This window comes from Martes martes (genome assembly GCF_963455335.1).
Source record: "Martes martes genome assembly, chromosome: 4".
Lineage (NCBI taxonomy): Eukaryota > Metazoa > Chordata > Mammalia > Carnivora > Mustelidae > Martes > Martes martes.
The window spans coordinates 43,618,424-43,639,277 of record NC_137891.1 but is presented as its reverse complement, the minus strand read 5'-3'; the positions used below and the strand labels follow the sequence as shown (position 1 = coordinate 43,639,277).

Genomic DNA, 20,854 nt, shown 5'->3' with positions numbered 1-20,854 from the left:
CTTTACAGTATCATGTTCTCATTGGTACTTTCAAAATGATATTCTTGCTTGAGCAGCAAGTACACTGCATGATGTTTAATAAACCACACAGAATTAAAAGAATACCTCTGACAAAGTGAGTCCCTTTACAGACTGCACTTCCCACTCAGCCTTTAAAAAAGAAATGTGGGAAACACATGAAAGCTTCTAGAGAAAGCATCCCATCATTTTTTGAATCAACTGCTTCTTTTAGAGAGGGAGGGGCCTGACGAAAAAAGGTTATCTGCTTTCCTACAGTATCCTCATCTTCTGAAATCACAGTGTCTGCACACCCAGAACCCATCTAGACCAGTATCATGGGTACCCAACAGTCTCGCTAACAAGAGATCTTTTTTTTTTTTTTTAAACCACACAATGCTGGTGAATAAAACAATTTGGTCTGTCAATGTGCTGAATATATCATTTACTTCCATTTTTCTACTAATCTGAAGCACTGGAAAAATCACCTATCTGAGCTTCTGATCAACAGAAGACAGCAGGGATTACCACATTCCCAAAGCCTAAAAAGGCACTGTTTTAGTTAGCCTCTACAGCTCTGACAAGGAATAAATCTGTGATTTCTATTAGACTTTTCAAAATAATGACATTAGCCCCCTGATGCCTATTACTCTCAGTGCACTCTTTCAAGAGTAGGAATACACAGAGAGCCACCTGGCATCCTAACCTGTTTTATCAAAGATCATGCTTGATGATTAAGGTTCATGCTTTTCCATTTTAGTTTTTCAGCAAAGAGAACAACTCTACTGCAAATTCAAACATTCCCTTTTAAATGTTTCCATCTAGTCTGCACTACAAAATATCCCCTCTTCCAGCCACAACATCCTTACCCTTCCTCAAAAAGAAAAGAAAACAAAAAGGAATCCAAAAATCAGACAAACCTGACAATCCTTCCCCTGCCATTTAACTCTATGTGTCCTTGGGCAAAAAGCTTCATTTACCTGATCTTCAAGTTTCAAACAGAAACCCTGTGCAGAAGGATAGTAAGAAGTAGGAAGTCTAGAAGGTGCCTAGCCCGGGGCCTGGCATGTGCAGGCTTTCAGTAATAGGCTCCTCTTACTATACCATGAGAGATTTATTCCGTTCAGAGATGGCAGTTATATATGCCCTTTGAGATTAAGAGGATTTCCTGATTCCTTTGATTGGAACTCTATGGGTTGAAAAACATAATTAAGCTAGACATTCTCAGAAAGTACATTTACATTAATATTAATTAATGCAAACAGCTGTTTGAGAAAGCCAGCCAGATAAACCTGCTTCTTGGTCAGGTGTGAAATCCTATTGTTCTCGAGTTATGAGTCATTTAAGTTAATGACTTATTCCACGAGATACAGTTAGCTACCCAAGAACCGCAACTGTACACAAAGAAATCGCTTTCGAGAAATGCTATACCTGCTCACACACACAGGAATTAAAATTTAATAAACAAAAATGAATGTCCTGCCTATCGCATAAGAACAACAAACTAAAAAATGTTAAGTTACATTAATGAAGGTCCGACCTGAGGAAAGTACAAGGCAGGCAAGGGTTTCTAATAAGCACTTGATTGGCCCATGGTCCGCCCTTCCCCCATAGCCTTGAGTCCATTTAGGTCTTCCCTTCCTCTGGGTTCCCATCTCCTGTCTCTGGGCTCTTACTACTCTATATCATAATTTACTATTACTTCTCTACCTGGAGCACTAGACCTCAAAACTCCTTGAGGGCATGGAGGGACTGAATCCTAGTCATCTGGTCGCAGGGCCATCTGCAGCCCACCTCCCAGTGTGTACCACCTGCATTTCCTAGGGAAAGTGACCTCTCCGTTGCCATGCCCTTGCATTGCTCAAGCCGATTAGTACTCTAGTAATTAACCACATTTAGGCTCTCTCGTTTCCAAACAATTAGAAGATAAATGTAATGGCATACTTTTGCCACAGGTCAAGTGACTACTGTTAAAAAAAAAATCCTCTACAGAGCTCTACAGTCCTGGAGTGAGAGGGGAGAAAGCATACAGTAAGAGCCATCCAGGGTAGACTAGGAAAGACAATGAAATAAGACTGACGTTGACTTGGTTTTGTGATGAAATGTGTCCATGAAGTTTAGAAGCGGCCTGGCAAAGAGGGGGGACTGGAGAATTCTCTTACTTTGATGAACCACCTGAGCAAGTTGCTTGACCTCTATGAGCCTCAGTTTCAACATCTGTAAACTAAAAGCACTTACGAAATCAACCTTTTAGCTCTTAAAGGTATTTGTTCCTCTGATGATTCAGACAGAAGGCTGTTCAGAATTACATGAGGGAAACTTCTTTGCAGACATCAAATATCAGGGTAGTGATGAGACAGTTAATAAACACTTCTAGGGCTCCTGGGTGGCTCAGTGGGTTAAAGCCTCTGCCTTTGGCTCGGGTCATGATCCCATGGTCCTGGGATCGAGCCCCACATTGGGCTCTCTGCTCAAGGGGGGGGCCTGCTTCCCCCTCTCTCTCTGCCTGCCTCTCTGCCTACTTGTGATCTCTGTCTGTCAAATAAACAAATAACATCTTTAAAACAAAATAAAAAATAAAAAAAATAAACACTTATAGCCTATACAATGCCCACGAAGCAAATGTGTACTCTAAAAAATAAACCAGTTGTTTTACGAAATCGTCAGCAGTGATAACCACCACCACCACCACCATCCCCCCAAATTAAACATTTACCTGTTTCAATAGGCCATTAACTACACAGGAAGATGCCTTGTCAAAGTTTCAAAGTATTATTTAAAATACACAGAACTAAAAGGTCAAGGACTCAAAAGTATTAACAGAAAAAAATTGAAAAAGAAAAAGGAAGTGGTACCAGGGCTTGAAGAGAAGTTGGAACTTCTAAGTGCCTGCTACAAAGAAGTCATAGCTGCACAATCTACATTTATAATTGGATATTTGCAGCTTATATGCTTTTCTTTTCATAGCTGGCAGGAGGCTTGTTTGATATAGCAAAGAGTTGGCCCAACACAATAGAAAACCAACTCACAAGATAAAATCGAGTGACAGTGGATGGATTGTTGTGGGGTTTTTTTGTTCTTGCATAATAGCATTTATAGATTACTCTATTTAAAAAAAAAAAAAAAAAACAACCAGGTGCATTACCCAAATGTTCAGTTACTGGGGACACTCACAGTTGTCTGTCCATGGCAGTTTCATTTCTGTTTTTTACACAAATCATCGCTTGCAAGCACTGATGTTAAAAACAGAAAAACAGTCTAGTACACAGTGGCTATAAATGCCAAATCAATTTTCAGCAGATAATAAAGTCCATGTTTTACAATCAGCAATGCACTGTTTTACTACCCAAAAATGTAAGCTAATAATATATAGCTCTACTAAATGGAAAATGCAGATACGCTGTTAAAAAACGGGCCGGCTGTGAGAGGATGGATCATTTCTGCAGGGACCTTCTTAAAGCTATGTGTAAGTGTTTTGAAAATATCACATGATGTGGCCATGTGTTAAAAATTACAGCCAGTTAAGTTCTCTGCTAAGAAAAATATGTGGGCAATTTATGAAATGCACTCCAGGATGGAGATGTCTTAAGTAAAACCAGATTTTGAAAACAAACCTTTTTTTTTTTTTTTTTGGAAACTTGAACTTAAAAAAAAGTTCCAGGCACATCTGGAGAGCAGGACCATTGAGAAAGGGTGGTCTGACCTAATACTAGCCATCTTCTGAAAGAACAGCACTATTTCTGGGCTACACTGACTCTGCTCACTTATTGTCCTTTTAAGGAAACAGTCCTGAAAGCATTTTGTAGGTCAACATATGTTCTTTGATAATATTATACAAAGATTGATAAAAATATAAGTGCTTCAGAAAGCCTGGAGTCATCTCCCTCCCAAAAACAATATAATGCCCAAGGTCTCCCAGCCATCTCATGAGAAAACATTTTCCTTTTCTTAAACACAAGGATCTAGTTGTTACAAAGTGACAGGCAGTGAAATGATATTTCCTTATATTAAGTTAAATCATAAAAATAGTTTAATCTATTTCTTTAAAGCATGCATGGTCTCCTTTGACTTTTTATAGCTCATTTTGTAACAGCATGCTATCGGCAGCTAAAGTGTGTTTTTTTAACCAAAATAGTTCTAGAAACTCTTAAACTGAGACTTTTTTTTACCTATCCACCCCCACAGATTGGTATGTCTTTGAATAAGTTCAGTCTGTGCAAATCTGTTTCCAGGGATCCCCATTTTTATGAAAAAGGTCCTAGACCTGGGAATTGTTACATCAAGTCTGAGACACCCAGGAACACATTCTGACATCTGACCTACCAAATAATTAATCATAATAATAGTAGTAATAGTAATATTAAATGTTGATACATAAATATGTAGTCAAAGAAAAAAGAAAAAAAAAAGTGACAATATCAGATTACCCGACACACATCCTTTTAATCTTCATGTCTTATTTAAAAACATAAAATCTGTCCCAGATGGTTAAAATCATCCATTAATATAAGTACATATGTGTGGACTAAAATATGCTAAAAACATATTAAGAGGCAGTCCATCCAATAGGACAGTTTAAAAAGTGCAGATGGGTGTCAAAAATAGCCAAGTGTCAGATCTGCTCAAGTATCGCCATTCTGGCGCAGGCTCCCAGTCACAGCTGCTAATATATTCTCTGCATCCAAGTACAAGGTTTTCTAACACAGTTGATGAGAGAGAGAGACTGAGAAACACTGCCACACTTCAGGTTACTGCCTCAGAACCAGTCAGATATTAATGACTTAACACCGAAACAAACTTATCAATGATTCTAAAACTCTGTAGTGCAACATATTCTCAAGAAGGCTGCTTTGAAGAGGACTTTAAAATCCTGTGAGCAGTAAGGGATAGCCAGGGTCCTAACGCATCTCTTTCACCCAAGCATTCACCAGTGGTGTGGGGGGGCTTTAACCAAAACAGAATACAGACTCTTCAAAATGCTGATAAATCAGACCATTCAACATGTATTTAGTAAGCATAAACACAAAGAAGATTCTCGAACGGAGGACATAAAAATCAGAAGAAACGGTGCTACAAGACTGGCAAAAACAAAACAAAACAAAACAAAAAGAAAAAAAAAAACACAAGCACTTTTTCACACAGATTCCCTATCCCATACCCAATGCCCATGACATCTTTAGTTGCGTGGTGCAGATAAATCACGATGAGAGCTTAAAGAGTTAAAATGACCTTTCAAAGACCTCAGTCATTGTCTTTCTGTAAATTGATTTTCCCCATATTTCAGCTACATACATTCCTTGTCTACTGAACTCATGAAAAAGTGCAGTTCTGTCACAAATGCATCCTTTCTGCACATATATCAATAATGATGAGGACTACAAGACACATCCTAAAGGGAGACACATTTGTCAAACAACTGGCAATACCTACACAAAACTGTGGTTGCAGAAAACTGGCAGATAATGTTTCAAAACACCATCTGTGAGGTGTACAAAGTCTGCGACCAGCACAGCCTCTTCTGCCTGTCCTACCCAAATAATGTGCACGCATCAGCCAGCTGGAGGATCTCTAGCTGCCCTGTCTTTTTCATCTGGAGAGAGGCAGCTCAAAGTAGGCACAGGGCAATCCAGACAGTTCTTGAGAACAGCAGAGGCAACCCTTCCTCCACCAGGCTTCTCTCAGCCTTCTCCCTCCAAAGCAGAGACTTCACAGGCAACCATCACACAGAGACACTCCAGGCTCCAGAGATAACATGTTTCAGAGGAAACTGACACACACTCAATTTTGGGGGACCACAACAGACCAGCTTCAGTAATCCAGCAGACCTTTTATTTTTAATTAACCGATTATTTAATTGGCTCAATGACATCTAAAGGCTGTTGATTTAAGGCAAGGCTGAAATTATTTGTATTTCCAGAGCTTCCTTCACTTTCTCTGACATAAACAGCTTTTTAAAGAGACCTTATCCCAGGATTCTGCCAGAATCTGAGAACTCTCTCCACAGATGAAATTTGCAAGATACAAGGTACAGATGACAGTCCCAAAATCCGTAACAGAAACAAGACTTCTTACTTGAGCTAAATCCCTCAAGTAAATTGCCCTGGCAAACGTACGTGGCTGTACTTTCCCCTCCGCCTTTAAAGCACACCTCCCAAATTCTGAGAGCAGAGCCTCCACACCCTGTACCCCTGCATCTAGATCATGATGGCTCTCTTTCTGCCACCTTCCACGCCTCACCTCTGTCCCCCCCAACCCCCCCCCCCAGCCTCCGCCTGTCCAAGCAAAATCCCATCCGGCGTGGGGCAGAAGGTATTTCCTTGCATAATAAAAAGTAAGCTTTCTTCATTTCAAAATCAGAGGGAGAGAGAGCAGAGCAGGGCTAACTCACCAGGCATCCTTGAATCCAGAGTCCACACGGAAAGTGACTCCCTCCTAAAATCCAGTGCGATCGGGGCTCATTCCTCCTGTTCTGGAATGAGCGCCGGCAGAGAGAGGAGGGCCGTCAGAAGGGGCTGGGGCGGCATAGCCCGAGGCAGGGTGCTGGGCGCGTGCGCCTGCCAGGCGGAGACAGATGGAGAGCTGACACTCCGGATTGCACTTGGAGCAGAAATGTGGATGATGACAGGAGCACATGTGGCCTTGAACCCAGCCCTGTCTCCTCAGGCAGAACAATGACAGGGATGTGTGTGCAAAGTATCGCAACCCTTACCTCCCCTTACCCACTCTACCTCTCTGGGCAAGTTCCAGAGCACCAAAGAACAGAAAGTAAAATGCAGAATGATAAGCTAAATGCTGAATAATTCATTCATCACCACCCCCATCCCGTTACAACTTAACCCTTATTTTGCCGAAAGAATGGAAAGTAGCCTGGCCCCCTACCACTGCTCACAATGAAACGCTTCCCTTCCATCTTCTCCTGTTAACAGCCATAATTGGAAACTCTATTAAAAAACAAACGTAGGCACAAACCTCAAAGCTTGTTTATTGAACTGGAAATCCAAAACAGTATAAAAACATTTTTTTTAAGACTTTGTATTTTGTGCCAGCTTATCCTACTGAACAAAGTCTCCGAATCCTTCCCTTTGTCAGCTTCTCAGTAGTATGTGTAAAATAGAACACTTTTTAGAAGCAGAAGCAGACCACTTTTATTTTACTAGAGTGCTTTTAACCCCCTGGGATCCCTGCGTTGATATGCTCCAAACATTTTCAGCTTACTCTCCTCTACCTTGCATAGAGATCCATGGGAGATGAAAACAAAATCTTCACTGGAAAGCCTTTTCAAAAGCTGAACAATCACATCCTCCTGATTTCTGATTTTTTGCACACCCTTAAATGTTTATCCTTCCCATGAATAACACATACCCAGCCAGGTTCAATGGACTCTTCCCCATAAGCTTTAATGGACACCATGATATATAAAACTACAAGCCTTTGTTACAGTGCTTTATCTAAAGCTGGCTATTTTCCTCTCAGCGGTCCCTCTTTAGTCCTTTGTAAAACATCCTTGCCTCATAGGAGAAACAGAGCCTGCCTGCCTTGCATGCCTTTTCCAAACATACAAAATGCCAGGCAGAAGGAAAATACTGTTCGGTTCTAAAACTCTTCTTCATTTTAACACTTGCAAATCTTCCCTAAGGTCTGTGTGTGTTTGTTTTAACAACAGGGCACACGACGAGACAGATTCCTCAGGCTCTACCTTTCCAGTGTGTGGCCAATGCACTATAAACACGGAAACAATTCTACTCCGGAGCCTCTGCCCAGCCCACGGGCTCAATGCATATGACAGGCAGGAGCGTCCCCTTTAACTCTTGCTGTCCCTTCACGGTCTTCACCTGTCCTTTGCCTATTCTACTTTCCATATGCTTTTAGCCCTAATCAGATTGATTTTTTTCCCCCAACTTGCTGCCTCCAAGAAATCTCAAAAACCCATGGAAAAAACAGAGACGGGGACTGTGATTTCTACCTCCTCACTCTTCCTACACCTCTCCCTGAGAGGACACACAACCTGTTTCAAAGTGCACCCACATGCACGCACACATCCTCCACAAACTAAAAATAAATCATCTTTGGTAAATAGCGTCCATCAATAAGAATGTCTACAGTCCCTAAATACTGCACCCAAGAAGCACGGCTTCATCTAGTGAACCCCTCAAAAATCCATCACTGTCAGAGACAACTTGTAAAAAGACTACAATTCATAATGATTACTCTGTTCTGTCACTAATAGTATACTGCACCCTATTTATGAGGCCAATCTTTTTGTTCATCTTAGTTAGATGTCACTTGTAATGAGGTTCTGTGTAATGGATTTCAGTACAGTTAAGCACCAAGCTCAAACATTCTTATGACAGAAAGCTTTATAGCAGGCATGAGTGTGATAATCAATTAAGTCCTGCTATAAGGGCCTTTATGGAATCCAGCAGCCTGAGTCTGTGGATGTTCATTTTCAAAGAGAGGTTTTTTTTTTTTTTTCTTAAAGCCACTCAATGCTACATGTCGCTGATTTTTTTTAATACTATACCTACGTGAGGAAGAAAACATTTTCACAGTGGGAGACCCAACTTTCATCAATATGCACGGTGAATCACTTCTGAAATAGAAAATCTACGACAAAAATGCAATACACTTTAAGAAAACTGGATGATATCCAGGTTTAAAACTGGGTCTTAATATGGGACACGACAAGTCCCTCCACCACTGCTCAGAACCCTGAACTTCTATCTGCTGTGTGATTATGTATCTTTTCTATGTGTAAAAAAGCTTTTTAAGCTGTTCTCTGACTACCGTAATTGCCACTTTAAATTGATCCACGTCAACAAAACCCAGATCCCTGGAGATTCTCACCTAGAAGTCTGACTGCAGAAAGGGCCTAACTGAATGTGTGTGCCTCTCAGAGGAGTCCAGCATTTTGCTCAAGAAACCAGTCCCCTCCTCGTCTGCTTTCATCCAGCGAGGCAAGCAAAGCAGGAACCCCATTTGGCAGTTCTCCCTAAACAGGGAGACCTGGATACGTATAGTTCTATACAGTTACTTAAGACAGAAATAACATTCCTTTCAATAAAAGGGAAACCAAAAAAAAAAAAAAAAAGAAAGAAAGAAAGAAAGAAAGAGCTTAAGGAGCCAAGATCTCTAACAACCAAATTGTGTAATAAAAATAGACAATCGATAACATGATGAATGCATTTATGTAGGTGAAGGGGGGAAGAATATGTACGGAATACGTACTACAGAAGTCTTCTCTAGTACAGAAACACTGCCCTGCATCACCATGAGAAAACATACTTTTAAAAGTTAAGAAAGGGCCCCTGCCTGGCTCCATCAGAAGAGCATGTGATGCTTGATCTCAGGGTCACGAGTTCGAGCCCCATGATGGGCATAGAGATTACTAAAAAAAAATTTAAAAATTTTTAAAAAACACTTAAAATATGTTCAGAACAATAAGAGAGACTACACTGCTGACCAATTAAGTACTTCCTCAGGAGAGCCATGTCAGTTAATGCATATCTTTTAATTAAGAGCCCAGAGCTTTTTTAAGGCGTTTTTTGTTGTTGTTGTTGTTGGGTTTTTTGGTTTTGTTTTTTTTTGTTTGTTTGTTTGTTTGTTTTGAGTCATCTAAACAATCACTTTCTGAATTGGAAAATTTAGTCAACGACTCAATGCCAGGCTCCCCCTGAAGTACATAAATTGGTTTCTGACAATAAAGTTGGAACCTTCACTAGAAGGGCATCACGGTATTGTCTTGCTCCCAGGTATTTTTCACTGATTCTCAAAACAGACCAGCCCTGTCTTACAGACTTTTCCTTTGTTCAAGCCTGACTTACCAACAGGGACTATCAGTCTACTGAAACCGTCTGCAGTTAATGAAAGCTCTCTACACCGGTGAAGGGCGAATGCCAGTTAAAGCTTTGCCACAGGTCTCCTCCACTTTCCTCTGGGCTCCTAGCAGGCCGTTGTGATACACTGTGACTTCACACAGTGGGTATTAAGTGAGTTAATTCAAAGGAGCTGAAACCTCATTGATCCTAATTGAAAGCAATACACCCAACCAAATACTTTCCTACCCCATCTGCTGTGGCCTGCCACCAGCCATTCAATACAAGAGAATTAATAGTTTCAGATATTCTAACCGACCCAATAAAGGCACTCATTTAAGCAGGGCTGCATTAACAAAGTGAAAAAACAAGGGTAAAATGGGTTCAAATGGAGCATTTTACTCCTAGTTGGCTTTAACAAAGCCGAATAAGGCTTATTCTGACTTTTTATGTGCAAGACTTGATAAACTGAATGAGAAGGCACTCAATGATCAGCCAACGAGCATTGATGAATGGTCATTAAGACCCCCCTGCTCTTAGAGGAGACCCTTCCACAAAGTGGCACACCAGCTTGAAAGGGCGGACTCCCTAATGTCCAGATTTCTCCGCTTGCTTGTTCCACTTTCAATTTCAGACCACTGGCCACCAAATGAGGCTGACATATTGGAAAATAATGTTTTATGGGCGAGTGGTAAAAAATAAAATGGAGGCATTAGCTCTGCTTTCAAATTCAAATCTGCTAGTTTTGTCAGACCCCAAAGGTTTTGATTTTCCACCCAGCTGGAAGCTATTAGTGTTTTCTAAAGGCATCCCACTGACAGGGCAAACCTACCTAATGTGTGAGCTGTTGGGCTAAGGGAGATGGCCCTCTCTTTTGGATGATTTCCTAACTTCTCATCACTTTGACAGTCAATTAAATAGATACAACACCCAATAAAAATGTACATTAATTTGTTTCTGCTACTGAAAGACGTGCGAGATTGTTGTATTAAGTAAAAGCCATAGTAGATCGTCTTCTGACAAAGATAAATCCAATCAGACTTTGTCTGTCAGAGAAACAACCGGTTTATGTTTTACTTGGGCTACAACAGAAGGTGCGGCCAGCGACAAAGAAATGAGTGGAGTAGGGAGAAAAAAAATATTAAGTGAAAAAGTTCATTGAAGTGTTCCATAAAGGTAAAAGCCCAGCTGTCACTTTAACTCCCTTCTATAAACATCTGTTGTAAACAGCCAGCTACATTCACGCTATTCCCCTCAAATATTTCCTTTTGGGGAAATGATTGGCAAGTATTTGCGCGTCAACTCCAGCCCACAGAACAGCTCGCAAGAACTTAACTTAAATGACAAGGGAACAGGGGACATGAGTACCATCTTAAGAATTTGAAGGGTGTAAGAACATCTTGGGGTCAAAGGGTTATTGAGGGCTGTCCAAGAGGGCCTACGCGTTAGCAGTAAGATGGAATCAAGCAGAAGAAAGCATGCTGGATAGAGGAAGCTTGTCTTAATGGGTGATTACGGCAGACATCACAGAAGCAGAAAAGCTTCAGGGCCCGGATCACTTGCAAGTAGGCGACAGAACACCATACGACACTGTGTCCCACAGAGAACACGCTGCACAGTCTGTCCAGAAACCCTCATCTACTGGGGAAAGTGTCGGATCGAGAACTAGAAGTCACGACCCCTTCCCTTCACCTATGACATGTCAAACTCAAGCAGTCAGGTCACTTTGATTTTTCTTGTCGCCATCAGTTAGAGTGAGTTAACAACGTGCACTGAAACTGGACTTTGAACATTCCAGTCATAATGTACTTTTAAATAATAATGATTTCCTAAACCGATAAGCCGAACAGTTTTTATGGGGCTTGCCCCCCATCTTCAATGCCTACAGAATAAAATGTTATATATATCATTCTAACAATTTTTCCAGCAATGTATTTGATGGGTTTTTGTTGTTGTTGTTGTTTTGTGTTTTTTTGGTGGACAGCAAAGCAAGGTTTTTTGAGAGATAGCAGAGTGATAGTACAAAGCTCCCAAGGAGGGTGGGAATTCAAGAGGATTCCCAAATGTATTTGATTCTTAACTCTGGGTGAAGTATAACATTCTCTACAGAGGAATGAAAAGATGTGTATTAGTAATTCAAGCGTGTGGGGCACATGTATGTGTGTTTCTATAAAATGAAATCTGTTTAAGATAAAATATCACTTGCTGGAGATAAAGTTTATATTTGTAATCATTCTAAATTGTTTCTGACAGGGCCGATGCCTTTAAAACATCACAATACACTGTAATTCTTTTCTACCAACAACTTTTGACTTTTGATGCCAAATCTTCAAAAAGAGTCGAAAATGCTGCAACCGACTCAGCACTTGCACTGACTGAATGTTATATTACTGAAATGCAAACTTCAAACCTAATATCGTTAAATACAAATTACTCCATAGGCACCATCAAGGGGTTAAATTATTTTAAAATTTTTAAAGGAACACACTTCCTCAGTAACCCACAAGGCTGAACACTCGCTATATTAACTCTGTCTTTTCAAATAACTGCATTTTCATATAAAAGCAATCAATCTTAGAAAGCACACACGTGCACGCAAATCTGCAAATAAGTTACCGTTTATACTTTCCTCAAATTTTTCTAAGAACTACCAGAATCACTCAGCGAATATAGAAGACACCCTTACTACCTATCCCTTATCCCTTATCCATTTGACAAGGACTGTAACACTATATGGAAAACCTTTGTTTCAATGTCACCACCTCCCCATCCTGACTGATGGCGAGTTAGTTTTGTTAAAACGCAACGGTGATGGCGTATGCTCCAATGAACTTTCCCTCCTCTCAGCACCAGAGACAAAAACCTGCAGCTCTGCTCTGTGCAGGAAGCCATCTGGACAGCTTTCCCTCAAAGCCCAGCCCACACCACACTGCAGGCAAAATCCGAGGGCTGGAGAGCTCTGTGGGGCTATTCATGACATACCAATTTCACATTTTCTGCTTGTACGCTTGCAACAATAAATGCTAATGAGGACTATGAATGACAATTTTAAAGACAATAAAAAGGTCTCCAAATCCCTTGCATATGGAGACACTGTTTTCAAAACTTCACCTTCTGTTACAGAGCTGTTAGAGTCTAAAGGAGAAAAAAAGAATAACCTAAGGAAAACAATAAGATGATCAAAGCACAACTGAATCCTTAAGATTTCCAAAGAAAGCAATCTGTGTAAGCCCAGGGAACAACAGATCTCACCACCCCTATGAGCAGCCCTATGAATTCATGAGGCATCCTTAACCTCTACTACCTTTGCCTTCTGTAGATGTGCAGCTTAATAAAATCACTTCCTCCTCAACACTGACTTTTTTTTGGAGCCTGGGAATTCCAAGGGCAGCATTTGTCCCAAAATAATTATAATCACATCATCATTGCACTTTGGTATAATATTTAACAATTCCACATATCTTCAGATAAACGTAAATGCAAATTGCTTCTCATCTGATCACGTCTATTCCTAAAAACAATGCAATGATTCTGGATGGTTAAACTACAAATCATGCTTATTTTCCTTTTTAAATTTTTCTGTTTTCCAAATCTTCTAAAATGAGCAGATATTACATTTTGAACCAGAAAAAAAACAATAAATATTACTTTCAATGCAGTGAAAGAACTGAACAAAAGACAGAGAAGTGTTTTGACCTAGATAGGAATTAAACCATTTTACACAACAAAATAAAACAAAAGATTCATCTTCCTATAAATGGTATAAAGGGTATCCTTTCCATTAACATGGATTAAAACACTTTCAACAAAATCCACCAGGTGGAGCAAATACACAGCAATAAAAAAAAAAAGTCTCAATTTTTTCATCATGTTTTCTCACAGGAATTTTTTTTTTTTTTTTACCTCTAACAAACTCTCCACTTCTATCTCTGCACAATTTATCAAAATCTGCACACGCACTAATTTGCCACATTTGTAAACAAATTCAAAGGCACTCAAAATGATTTTTAGCTACGATGGATTCCATTACAAATTTTCATTCCAAAACCACTTTATTTGTTCAAATAATACCCAGCACAGTATATCTGCTTTTTCACCAAGGTAAATTTTTTAATCAGTGTTTTACTCCGATCCTACTGGCTTTCATCAGGCATGCCCCTTCCCCCACAGAAGCCCAGGCAGAATAGAATTTAATGCTGTGTATTCTTAAATACACTGAACAGTGGCTAAAACCTACAGACCTCAGCTCAATTCCTTTACTCTGTATGGAAATTTGACTTCTCACTCTTGACATTTTATTAAGTGTACTCTTAATTGTATACACCAAAGTCTCATTAAAATTTGGGAATAATGTGACTTCTTTTTTTACCCATTATATCACAGTGTCCTGTTTTCATTCCTGACGCAGCCCACAGTTACTAACAGAATATGGTTTTTTCCCTTCTTTTTTCTAGAGGTCTTCACCTCCTCCCATCTTCTTCTTCTTCCACAGATCTCCTTTCTTCTTGCCATTTCACCACACCTACTAAGCACACTCCGCACCAGGTACCAACCCTGCTTCCTTGTTTGCATTTTCTTCTGTAATTCTTGATGCCACCTGCAAGCTACAACTTTCTCCATTCGCTTTTCAGAGTCCTCCAAGCTTTTCTCACGTTACATACTTTCTGCTGCCAAGGCTTAAAGCTACCAATGGCATTATTGTTACCTGCATTCAAGAAAGCTCCAGTGAGGGGGAGCCTGGGTGGCTCAGTGGGTTAAAGCCTCTGTCTTAGGCTCTGGTCCTGATCCCAGGGTCCTGGGATCAAGCCCCACATCCGGTTCTCTGCTCAGCAGGGAGCCTGCTTCCCTTCCTCTCTCTCTGCCTGCCTCTCTGCCTACCTGTGATCTCTGTCTGTCAAGTAAATAAGTAAAATCTTTAAAGAAAGCTCCAGCGGGAACAGAACTACCCAAAAGTTAGAGCTGGAAAGCAGGGTACCCCACACCTGTTACGTGGAGGAGGACACCAGTACCCAACACTGACTGTGGCTTCAAACATATTTATATATTTTCTTTTTTCCTATTTATGTGGCTGTTGAAAAGAGAAAGGCTCTGCAAGAAATGCACCAGGCTGATAGATAAATAAACACACACATGCCCGAGGATACACATCACACTTCCGGCAGCGCTGTTTATGCTGGTGCCTAACAGACCACAGAGACGCCAGCTCTCTCACAAGATGCACCGGGCTAATCCAATTATTTAAATGATCATATACTTTTTACAGGAGTGGGATATAAGTACATAAAATATTGACATTACCTCCATAAGTGCGAAAAGGAAGTTTTGAGAATCATCCCTACCAAACTCTTCCCTACAAAGGCCAATTCCTTTCTTTCTTTGCAAAGAATGGAATCAGTTCCCTGGAGTGGTGTTGGTGCACAAGGCAAAGGTACAGGCTTCTCCCTCTCTTTATCTACCTATAGCTCCCATTAGCATTAATGGCACGCACATATGTGCATCAGAAAGGTAAATGCCCTTAAGTCTGCATGACAGAATCTGCATGAAGTAGTTGGAAAAACCAAATCACTGCACATGTAGTCACACTTTCCCCACCCTTTGCAGGAAACCCCACAGCCGCCACCACCTCTGCTCCCCCACCCACCATGCGGACACATCCATCAGCCCACACCATGGATAAAGAACCTGCTGGATTTCCTCTCGGTAAGATAACAACTTGTTACACTCTGGGGATCTCTTGAATGGCTCCATCTCCAAGCACTCCTAAGAATATTTATCCTATACTATCCTCAGATCGGCCACACATCGCCGTCCAAATATTATTTTCTCCACCCGCTGCTTGCTTCATCAAAGGGTGTGGCTCTTCCCAAAGCAAATGCTCCAGTCCATGTTCAAGTTTCAAGGAAAAAAAAAAATAAAGAAAAAAAAAACCCAACCTTAAAAGTTCTATCACCTTTGCTTAAGGATGGACTACTCTTGTGGCCAGATTAAGGTTCTAAAACGGTCTCATCAAAACAACCATTGAACTCCTAGTTCCACGCTGAGCTACTGAGTCTGACCTAAAAGGGCAACCCACGGAGGACACGATGTAAATAGGAATTAGGAAAACAAGAATCCATTAAGGAAGACCAGTTCTCCACTGGTTAATATCTGTGGCCATTGACAGAGACAATGTTTCAGAGCAAGGCCAGAGTGTAAAATCAAAGAGCCAGACTTTTAAACTCATTAAAAAAAGAAAAAGAAAAAAATTAAGTGTATCTGTCAGTGTAGTCCAGAAGGAGAGAGCAGGGACACAGCACTGGCAGGAACCTCAAATTCCTGACCAAACCCTCTTCCACACAATGCCTCCAGAAAGAAAGGAACCCAGGGCGGGAGCCAGCCTGACGCTGGCGGACAGACAGGGCTGGCCTTGCAGGATGTCAGAACGCCAGGCGGCTGCGAGAGATACTGGGTTTTCACACACTCTCAGCCTGGCTGTTTTGCTCTTCAGGTAATTAAACAAGGAAGCAGGGCTCTGGGTCTGAGCCTGACCCTGAAGCTGGGGCTCCATGGTTCTGCGTATCAGCTTCCGCAAGAACTGCCCGGGGCATCAACAGAACATTCTCCTCTCACTCTCTCCCGTTTCCTTCTCCACCTCTTCCTAAAGCTGACCCAGAAACAAATCCTCCCTACAAAAACATCCATAGAAAGGTCTATTTGTAATAAAAACCTCTGTAATGTTGCTGTTCCCGGGCCCTACCTACTCACCTCCCACCCCCACCACAGAATTTTGAAAAAGCAAAAAACTAACCTAATGCAGGAACTCTGTAAAAATGCATGTAAAACAAATCTGTGCAAAACACCGGTGTCTTAATTAGGATGGGTTATTCAAAAGAAAATAATACCCAAATAATAATCCTTGTTTTCTTTAGCCTGTGTGCTTGATTAAAGTGTAAATCGGCAAAATAAAAAAAAAAAGCTCCCCAAGAAAAGATTTTGATCGTCCACTTCACAAATTAAACATTTGTTGTATTGTACAATTAATATGGTTATTTTCTGTTTTGATAATGGGCACTATGGCAAGTAAATACCACCTATGATCTAGTTTGGTATGTTTCTTCAAAAACCTCATTTAAACAAAACTGTGTCTGTATACAAAGAAAGTCACCATTAAAACTCAGGAATATAAAAAATATCCCTCAAAAGAAATGAAAGTGGTACACTTATACAAACACACACACATACACACACACATTAAGCAATGATTAGAATCACATAAATAATATATTCTTCCTTCATCTCAAAATCCATAGAGTAAAATATTGGCTGAAAGAGACAGAGACCAAAGGAGAGAGGAATACAAAAGCATGCCTGCTTGTCTGTGTTCAACACAAAGAACATTAAATGAAAACAACTGGCATGCTGCCAAATTCCTATAGAGGCAAAGAGATTCAAATAAATTGATTTCACGCATCACACTGACCTGGGATCAGTGTGCAGTGTTACAATAAGCTCAAAGCTCCATGTGGGGTAAAGCCCATTAATGCTATCAGACCCCTCGAACATGACCAAGAAAAACTAAAAATAAACGCAGACACTCTCAAAAACTAGCAATTTTACTTGAGAAATAACTCTCCTCTCTTCCTAATAAAGCTAACCAATATTTAAGGGTGCACAGCACCACTTAAATTAACTTTTTTTTTAAATCACCCTTTTTAAAATACAAACGTAGCTACTGAGACCCATACAGTATCTATAAATTGGAACTGCATCACTAGGTCACCCCCATGATATGAACACAAATACACATCACCCTGCAACAGAAGTTTCTTCTGTCATAACTGTCTCCCATGCTATTCCCCTTGTATCTTTTACACAGCTAATGGATTTTTTTTTTAATTTTTTTTTTCTTCAGAATGACAACTACTGGACCCTTAGTGTTTTCCTTTAGTGGCTTCGAAGAGCAAGCTCTCCCCAGCTGTCCTAAGCCCACCCACCCCCACTCACAAAGGCAAGCATTATAGGAGACCAGCTTCAAACTACATTCTAGAGGACCAAGCATTATGCTTATTTTGGAGGTATGCTTCAAAACACTGGGGGGAAAACATAGCAGCGTTTTGCCTTTACCAGCTTCCACCTAAGTTGGTGGCTGTCCCCGCGGCATCACTCCCTCTCCCCTCCTCCCCACCCCCACAGAAGGAGACGTGTTTCCAAGTGACCCTCCCCCCACACCCCCACCTCCACCACAAACTCAACACACAGACCAGACTCTCTGGCGCCACCTCAGGCCATTCTCACTTAGAACCCTGACTGTTGAACTTCACACAGTTCTTTACTTTTCCTGTCTCCAAATTACAAGGCCAGGAACCCAATGGATTCCAGGTGTCTGCAAATTTAAAGTATATGATTTCTGTTATTCTCTACTTCTTAGGTCAACTTGAATCTGAACCCTATACTTCTATACACCCATTACCATTACAAAAAGGAAGGAAAAAAAAACTAGAAGAAAAAAGTGTCGATGCCACCTAAAATACAGAGAAAACCCAATAGCTATCCCAAATTATAAAATATATATAAATATTCTGTGTGTGTGTGTATACTCATCATTTTTTTAAGGATGTATGCACACACGTGGATAGGAAAGACAGAAAGAACTCAGCATGGTGTCTGATACTGATGCTATCCATTAGGTATTTGCATAGGATAACAAATAATATGCTTTAAGTCACTTTAAAATGTGTGTCTTTGTCATGCCCTTTTGCTTTCAATATGGACCTTCCCTGCTGCCATGGTTCAATGCCTGCAAGGCCCAGACAGAGCCCATGAAGACCAGAGGAGGCTCTGACTGTAACAGACTAGGGGAGGGTAAAGACCAGGACGCTCTGGATCTGCACCATTGGTTCAAGTTTTTTAAACCCCATATCTTTTACTATTTGTAATCCGCACCTTAGGTGATTTTATCATACTATTAAGAGCTCCCACAGAGACACACGAGGCCAAAAGTGGTTATATCCTCTTTTAAAACAAGTGCTTTCTTCTGATGGAAGATGAAAAGGAACAAATTCCCCAGCAGTGGTTGCTGGTGTTGTTGTTGTTACTATTATTATTACTAGTTTCCGTTGAGACATTGACCCCTTTCCTTCTATTTTCAAACTTCAGAAGTCTAATCAACCAAGATGTGAGTCGACAAAAAATTAATTTTTCGTAACAATCGTACATGAGGTAAGAAGGTAGAAACAGAGGTGAAAGATGGCTCGAATACTTAAGACAACTGAATTCCTTGCCTTCTCTCTTGAATGTCCGTCTCTTGCTAATTACTGGAAAAGATCATCCTAAGATGAAGGAGGGGGAATGAAAGGAAGAGAAACACAGAGAAACTAAATCACCATTTAGGCTACCTCAAAGGATTCTGTAATTATACAGAGAATTATTTCATTTTCTATGGTCTTTCAAAAACAAAAACAAAAACAGCCCCACTTGCCAACACCTTCTTGGAAACTTACAGAACAAGCCAGTAAGTATTTGTAGGAACTGAAAGAGTAGATACTGTGGGGTGGGCACCAGCAGCGATATTTCCAGAACCATGGCCACAGATGGTAAATATTTTGCTACCCCTCTTTTCCATGTAGTCAGGCAGGCAGGCAAAGAACTTCAAACATCCCTTCCCAATCACTAGAGTGCCAACCAGTATTACACAACATCTGTGTTAACTCTCAACTTTTTCCTGGCACCGTTTATCCTTAATCGTCTGTGCTTCTGCACGAGCCACTAAACCTAAAACCGAGCTGGCTGCAGGAGGCATCAACTCTCTGGAACCCACAATTCAGGGTTCTCCTTAATTCTGAAATGCTGCAGGCTTTAAGAAGTCTCTTGCCAAATGGTAATAATATACTTAGTTGAGAGTTGCTGTATTCCTAAAGTTAGATTTTTTTTTTCAATGTGCCCATGGACATGAATTCTGCTTAGGAAGTAACATTCACCTAAAAGTTAAAAAAAAAAAAAAAAATCCAAATCAATCAGAAGAAATAATAAATTGAAACGCACTTTCTTTCCCCTCTTTAGTCAACAAACTGTTTCAGAAAACACCATCTCAAGTTACAATAAACACAGAAATCATGGCATAGCTTTTACTCTTTAACTCCAAGTATTGCTCAGCTTATAACAGATGTATTATGAAACATGGCAAGAAGCACTGCAACAAGAAGAGGGTGGGAAAAAAATTTGGTACTTGATCATTTGAGATCTTCAGACCCAAAGCCATCAAACAAGGACTCCCCCAGCCAGGCTGAGTGATCCCCACCCAATCCCACACACAAAGATTTCAACTTTTTTTTTTTTTTTTAATGTAAGAATACAAATTCTTTATTAACAGGCTCTAAAAGAAATAAGAAAAAGAAAAAAAAAACTTCACAATTATAATTTATTGGGAAAATAGAATAAATTTCTTTTTTTGTAAGTAAATTACAAAATCAAAATATTTGTCTGTTCCTTACCTTGACAATATTCAAAGTTCCCCTTTTTCCGGCAGTCACCTATTACTAAACTCAGTGCTCTCCAAGTGTTTCTTTTGACAGATATCATTCTCCACCAATCGCTCTGCTAATTTCCTCTCTCCTTTTCTGACTGGGACAGATATTATGTTCACCAGCCCAGAGATCAATCTTTTCTATTGACAACAACAAAGGGAAAAAAAATGCATATATCACAACCAGTCTGAAGTATCACACCCATCCACTTACACGATATTAGTAGACCAGTTTTGTTTTGTTTGTATTAAGAAACAGACACAAGCTCTTCTAAAATTTCAGGAGAATCCAAGACAATCACCATTTTCTCAATTCCTATAAGGACATGCTCGAAAGGTCTCTTAATTCTCCAGTCATCTGACTCAAAGCTAGACACGTTCTGAAACTGACAACTCCTCCTCCTTTAAATTGATTTAAAATATATGTACATCAATACCTTAAAAGAATGTGTTAGCTTTTACCTTGTTCAATAAAAAATTAAATAATCTGTCAAATATTATGGTTTCTTTAGAAAAGGCTTTGAAACATTACGTGTTTATTTTA

General features: G+C 40.2%; 1 protein-coding gene across 2 annotated transcripts in view; it reads right to left on the bottom strand.

Annotated features, from left to right (window-relative positions):
• RUNX1T1 (RUNX1 partner transcriptional co-repressor 1) overlaps positions 1–20,854 on the bottom strand; it is a 136,307-nt gene that overhangs the window by 89,486 nt on the left and 25,967 nt on the right. Inside the window, exon 1 of one of the 2 annotated variants that reach the window (XM_080800429.1) lies at positions 6,386–6,491. The exons of the other annotated variant lie outside the window; for it this stretch is intronic. Within the exon in view, the coding sequence (XP_080656555.1) occupies positions 6,386–6,392 (7 nt within the window). The 5' untranslated portion in view covers positions 6,393–6,491. Of the gene's footprint in view, positions 1–6,385; positions 6,492–20,854 lie in introns of those variants that run through there. 2 annotated transcript variants of the gene reach the window in all.